At 54.2% G+C, this 6999-nt stretch overlaps 1 protein-coding gene across 1 annotated transcript; it reads left to right on the top strand.

Moving 5' to 3' along the window:
- The first annotated feature begins 200 nt into the window (after window positions 1-200).
- Window positions 201-788, top strand: LOC134961061 (olfactory receptor 5V1-like). Its single transcript, XM_063941588.1, has one exon. The coding sequence runs from the start codon at window positions 201-203 to the stop codon at window positions 786-788; it is 588 nt and encodes a 195-aa protein (XP_063797658.1).
- The last annotated feature ends 6211 nt before the right edge of the window (window positions 789-6999 follow it).

The following is a 6999-nucleotide window of genomic DNA, read 5'->3' as shown; positions in this document are numbered from 1 at the left end:
CACAACATAACCTGCATACACCTATGTATTTCTTTCTGGGAAACCTGTCATTTCTGGACATCTGCTATTCATCAGTGACTGTGCCCAAGTTGCTGATGGGTCTTGCAGGGGGGAGTTCTGTGATCTCTTACAGAGGGTGCATGACTCAGCTCTACTTCTATGTCTCCTGCTGTAGTGTAGAGTGTTTGCTTCTCTCAGTCATGGGCTTTGACAGATATATGGCTATTTGTAACCCAATGCACTACACCACCATCATGAATAAACAAAGGTGTCTCCAATTAGCCATAGGTCTCTGGCTCATTGGTTTCATAACCTCAGTTATACATACCGTTTTTACTGCCAAATTGCAATATTGTGATTCACACAGGATCTCTCATTTCTTCTGTGATATCCCACCGATGCTCAAGCTTTCATGCTCTGATACTTTCTTAAATAATATAATCGTCCTCACAGCTGGAGGATTTTTAGGCTTGAGCTCCTTTGTGTTAACTGTGGTCTCCTATGTCCATATAATCTCAGCTGTCCTGAAAATCCAGACAAAGGTGGGTAAAAGCAGAGCATTTTCCACGTGTGCTTCCCACCTGATCGTTGTCATCATCTTCTTTGGGAGTATCAGCTTCATGTACATGAGGCCAACATCTAGCTACTCACTGGACCAAGACCAATTAGTATCTCTTCTCTATGCCGTAGTGACCCCTGCACTGAACCCAATTATCTATACACTAAGAAATAAAGAGGTGAAGATAGCACTAAAAAAGACAATAAATAAAATGTTATTTGCAAAATAAGGTTCCTCTCTGTGTATAATATCATTTGGGTACAGAGTAGGCACAACTGGGCACTCTAGTCTCAAAGGCCCAGGTGTCCTGCATAGCCTGCTTCCATGGTAAGTGTGCCACCAAGCTAGCCAAAGCTGTTGTTGCTACCTGGTCAAATTTTACCTGTTTAATATGTATACTTATGGGATTTACTGGTGTTACAACTTGTGGTATTGCTGTTATAGAGGTAATATATTGAGTACATAATTAGCAAGAGGTTGGTGTGTAAATACTGAGACTGGTATATTCATAAACCAATATTAAAGCACTTCTTATTTTTACTGCTTATACAGTTTGTATATCTAGGGCCATTTATAAGAATAAATACATTATTATTCAGAAAAAGTGATGAGCGTGGAGTGGAAATAATAGGTCGCATGACATGTGATGCGCTGCCGCCTCGTGCCCCTGTTTGAAGATGAGAAGATCCCTTCTGGCTGCTGGGATCCCCCGGTGTGATGCAGTGGTCTCTGACTGCCGACATCACTTCTGAAATTGCACCCCAGAATGCTGTGTAGCCGGCATTCTGGAGTGCATGCTCCAGGGAAGCACAGTGCAGGGAGGGAAACTTAGGGGGTCATTCCGAGTTGATCTCTCGCTAGCAGTTTTTAGCAGCCATGCAAATGCATAGTCGCCGCCCATGGGGGGGTGTATTTTCTCTTTGCAGGAGTGCGAACGCCTGTGCAGCAGTGCGCATGCAAACACATTTTGTGCAAAAGAAGACGAGCCCTGTAGTTACTTATCCTGTGCGATGATTGCTGCAATAAGTGACACGGTAATGACGTCAGATACCCGCCACGCCACGCCTGCGTTTTTCCAAACACTCCCAGAAAACAGTCAGTTGACACCCAGAAACGCCCTCTTCCTGTCAATCTTCTTGCGATCGGCTGTGCGTCTGTAACGGGCCCGGACCGTAGTACATTGCCTGCTGCCGTGCAGGTGTCGTCACTCTACTCACCTGTGGCAGCTCCAGTCACCTACGATACCCAGAAGTGTCAGGGGACTCCGCCTTCCGGGGCGATCGTCGTCACGAACACCTCTCTGCAGCGGTCGACGCAGAACCTAGAAGGAAGGAACGTACCGGTTGAGACGTGCGTGCCAACCTCCGTCGGAGAACAGGGCGCGTCAGGGGTAGCTGCGACCTTCACCGGCTGGGCGGAAGGTCATCACTGGCCCAAAGGCCTCAGCTACCCAGTTCTCACACACTCGCACTCTCGCACGTTGTGTGGTGAGAGGATTTCTCACGTCCGTGAGCACAACCCTTGACCGGTATACGGGGACGATGACAAACAAACACAGTAATACTCACTTCTGACTCGCTGGTCACCTTGATGGTCGCACCTCTCTGCTTCTGTTGGGGCAAGAAGAGCAGCCTCCCTAACTGCAGGCTACACTAACGGCAAACAACAAATTACAGCCAACTACGCCTACCTGAGCAAACTAACTTGAGTAACTGAGGCTACTGGTTCCATTCCGAACTAGCAGAGACCGGGCCAACTAAACACAATCGCTAACCAACAAGTCAGTAGAATAATTCCCCGGCACAACAGGTTAACCCCGAATAACCAATTCCACTTACCGAATGCTGGTCACTAGCTACTTCCTTCCGCTCCTAACTGAGGACGCGAACGGGGGTCCAGAGCGGATGGCCGTCCACTCCAGATTACCGGGAAATAGAGGAGCGTGGGACGGGAACGTTACTCCACACTCCAATCCCCTGTATTATACACCAAGTGGGGCCAGCCGGCTCCTCACGCCGACCGACCATGAACCCCTCGGAAGCTGCCGCACAGCCCACTTCCGACCGATCCGGTCCAGGCCGGCCTGTACAATACCACCCCGAGTCCTGAACAATGCCGTAGGTGGAAGCCTGGGTGAGGGTGCAGGCCTGAAGGCCTGGGTGAGGGCGCAGGCCTGGAAGCCTGGGTGAGGGCGCAGGCCTGGAAGCCTGGGTGAGGGCGCAGGCCTGGAAGCCTGGGTGAGGGCGCAGGCCTGGAAGCCTGTGTGAGGGCGCAGGCCTGGAAGCCTGGGTGAGGGCGCAGGCCTGGAAGCCTGGGTGAGGGCGCAGGCCTGGAAGGCCTGAGGTATGGGCGCAGGCCTGGAGAGCCTGAAGTGTGGGCGCAGGCCGGGAGGGCCTGAAGTGGGGCACAGGCCAGGAGGGCCTGGAGTGGGGCACAGGCCAAGAGGGCCTGGAGTGGGGCACAGGCCGGAAGGCCTGAAGTGGGGCACAGGCCGAGAGGGCCTGAAGTGGGGAACAGGTCGGAAGGCCTGAAGTGGGGCACAGGCCGGAAGGGCCTGAAGTGGGGCACAGGCCGGAAGGGCCTGAAGTGGGGCACAGGCCGGAAGGGCCTGAAGTGGGGCACAGGCCGGAAGGGCCTGAAGTGGGGCACAGGCCGAGAGGCCTGGAGTGGGGCACAGGCCGGGAGGGCCTGACTAAGTGGCCACAGGCCTGTTATGCCCACAGGCCTAGCGCCTGTCCCTGGTGCTCTAGGGTGGATTATAGATAGGTGGAAGTGGCCCAAGGCCGCCTACCCGTCTCGGTGGGAGAGGCCGCAACGGGGAGCTTCGTTAGCTCTTTTGCTTCCCTCGCGCCGCGGCACTCTCCGCCGGACTTCCGTCGCTGGGCGTCTTCTTCCGTCGTCGTCTTCCGCTTCTTCTTCTTCTCCGCCGTCGCAGCTATCTCTGCCGTCGTCTTCCGCTTGTTCTTCTTCTCCGCTGTCGCCGCTATCTCCGCCGTCGCCGCTGCTCTGTCTTCTTTCTTCTTCGGGAGCTCCTTCTCCCTCCGCATCCGACGCTCGACCGACTTCTCCTGCTCCGCAGCGTCTCTTATATGACGTCGGGAGCAGGCGGAGCTATGACGCGGCGAGCTCTGATTGGCCCGCCGTGGCATCTTCCTATTGGCTGCCAAGGCGCAAGCTCCGATTGGCTCGCGCTTGGCGCGCCATTCAAAATGCGGCAACGTGATTGGAGGGGCTTGAATCCCTATGGATGCAAGTCCCTCCAAGCTGGGGCCGCGCCGCCGCACCCGCCGCCGCGCCGAAGCGAAACGGGGGACAAACCCCTTCACACTTCCCCCCCTTTGTCCTTTGTGGTCCCCACAAAGCAAGAATCCGACCACACAAAGTTAGGGTCCGCGTAGCGGGGTCCCGGAACACCCCTATTAGAACGCTGTGAACGTCTTGGTAAGGGAGGAGCGACCACATTAGTCGGGGGTTGAGTCCTCGACTCACCCGGCTGATCCTCCTCGACAGGCAGCCACCACTCTTCATCCGACAGAGGAACAGGAACTTCCCAGGCAGGAGCTCCAACTCCGTCAGCCTTTTCAGGGGACCCAGCATCAATAGCCGGATCCGGAAAAGGACAAGGTCGTAGTTTACTTTGATGTAACGTACGTAGACGTCCAGTCCCATCGGTAGACTCCACTTGATACACTGGACCACCCGGAGACAAGCGACGGCGAACAATATACGGGGTAACCTCCCACCGTTCCGACAGTTTTCCCCCCGGACGGACATCACGCACCAAAACCCACTGGCCCACGGCCAGGGAACCAGGTTCGTGGGACCTCGCAGGCACATGTAGTTGATCCGCGATGAGTCTTCCAGCCAGCTTGTGGGCCGCCTTCAGCCGTAGCCGATGTTCCTCTACCCATTCTGCAAGGGCAAGGGGAATTCCCTCTTCGGCCCCGGACAGTTGTAAGTCGTGCGCCTCCCGTCCTGGTCGACCAAACAACAAAAAGAAAGGAGAAAACCCGGTGGTGTGATGAACTCAGTTGTTATAAGTCCAGACCAATTCTTGCACATGTTCGGGCCATCGTTGCTTCTTAGCTCTTTCCAGCACGCGGAGCATTTGCAGCAAAGTCCGGTTAAATCTCTCACAGGCTCAATTTCCCTGCGGGTGGTAAGGCGTCGTACGGGACTTTTGGACGCCATAAAGATGGCAGAGACGTTCCATCAGCTGCCCCTGAAAGCAGGCCCCTTGAACAGAATGAATCCGCTCGGGGCAACCGTACTGCCGGATGAAATGTTCAATGATCGCCCGGGTGGCTGATTCAGCAGTTTGATTTCGAGTAGGGACCACTACTGTGAACTTGGTGAAATGGTCAGTCATCACCAAGGCATACTGATGCCCACTAACCGACTCCCCTATCAACACATAGTCAATCATCAGTAATTCCAACGGCCGACTGGTCCGGATAGTTTGGACGGGCACGTGCTGTTCCTGTGGCTTGACTACCGCGCACCTCCTGCACTCCCGACACACCTGATCCACGACCGCTTGCAGTCGAGGGGCGAAGTACTGGCGTCTCAGCCAGTGGTATGTCTTGTGGGACCCCAAATGGGCCCCCTGTGCATGCGCCTCTTCCACCAAAGCCCGCACCTGGACTTCCGGCACCACCACCTGTTCGACAGTGCGCAGTTCTTGCTCCAGGTAGCACTGTCTCCGCAAAGTACCAGCCCAGACCCGCAATTGGTCCCATCGCCGCATCACCTTCCTACAGAATATAGTCAGTCCATCCTGTTCTTGTCGAGACGGCAGATGACCTTCCTGTATCCACTGCCGAATGAGATTCAAACCCTCGTCATCCCGTTGTTCCTGCGCCCAGTCCAGCTCCGTATATCTGAGTAGGGCAGTCCGGGCGTTCTGTTGACACAATTCTCTATCAACAGGCTGTCGCACACGAGTCAGATCTGGCATCTCTTCCCCACCGTCATCTTCTTCCTCACCAGGCCCTGGGACTTCCACGAGACAGGGCATCCGCATTGGTATTACTCTTCCCCGAGTGATAGTGAATCTTATGGGAAAACTTGGCCAACCTGGCCACCCACCGTTGCTCTAGGGCACCCAGCTTGGCAGTCTCCAAGTACGCCAAGGGGTTATTGTCCGTGAAGATGTCCACGTGGGCTGCGGTCAAGTATTCCACGAATTTCTCAGAAACTGCCCACACTACTGCCAGCAATTCCAGCTTGAAGGAACTGTAGTTGTCTGGGTTCCTCTCGGTCTCTCGCAAGCTATGACTGCCGTAGGCAATCACCCATTCCTGTCCATCCTGAACTTGAGCTAAGACCGCACCCAACCCCTGCAGACTTCCATCCATATGTAAAATAAAGGGCTTCTCAAAATCTGCATACCCTAACACTGGAGCCTCCGTGAGACTTTTCTTCAGTCGGTTGAAAGCCAGGTCCTGCACTCCTCCCCACGTCTCCAGGGTTGCTTTCCTCGTAGTTGCGATCCCTCGAAACAACGCATGCAGGGGTTCCGCGATCCGGGCAAAATCTTTGATGAAGCGTCGGTAATACCCGACCAAACCCAGGAACGCTCGCAGTTCCGTGACAGTGGTGAGCACCTTCCACTCCTGAACAGCCGCAATCTTGCTGGGGGTTGGGTACACTCCGTCACGGGACAAAACATGCCCGAGATACTCCAAACTGGATTTCAACAGATGGCACTTCCGAGGTTTAAGCTTCAGGCTATACTACTCCAACCGCTGGAGAACCATGTCAAGTCGAGCAAAGTGTTCCTCCAAGGTTGCCGCGAACACAATGATGTCGTCCAGGTAGATCAGTAAGGCCTCAAAATTCAAATCTCCCAAGCATCTTTCCATCATCCGTTGGAACGTGGCGGGCGCATTGTTCAAACCAAACGGCATGTGACAAAATTCGAACAACCCCATGGGTGTAACAAACGCGGTTTTCTCCCTATCCTGTGGGGCCACAGGCACTTGCCAGTATCCACTGGCCAAGTCCAAGGTCGAAAAAAAATTTGCATTGCCCAATGCAGCTAGGGACTCCTCGATCCTGGGGAGAGGGTAAGCATCACGGACAGTGCAACTGTTCAACTTCCGATAATCCACACAAAAACGGATGGTCCCATTCTTCTTCCAGGCTAGGACTATGGGTGCGGCCCATGGACTCTTACTCTCCTGGATCACGTGATTGTCCAGCATCTGACGCAGCATGGTCTTGACTTCCTGATACAATCGGGGAGGTATCGGCCGATATCGTTCTTGAATAGGTGGAGCACCCCCAGTGCGAATCTCATGTTGCAGGTCATCGGTATATCCAAAATCCTCCTCATGCGCGAGAACACTTTCTGCCGATTCCAGAGCATCTGATCCAACTTGGCCACATCCCCGGTTGCGCACTCTTCCAGCGACACGTCCATCTGTTTTCGGATAACC

The sequence above is a fragment of the Pseudophryne corroboree genome, chromosome 1 (assembly GCF_028390025.1).
Source record: "Pseudophryne corroboree isolate aPseCor3 chromosome 1, aPseCor3.hap2, whole genome shotgun sequence".
In the NCBI taxonomy this organism is placed as follows: Eukaryota; Metazoa; Chordata; class Amphibia; order Anura; family Myobatrachidae; genus Pseudophryne; species Pseudophryne corroboree.
This window is presented reverse-complemented; position numbering and strand designations above follow the sequence as displayed.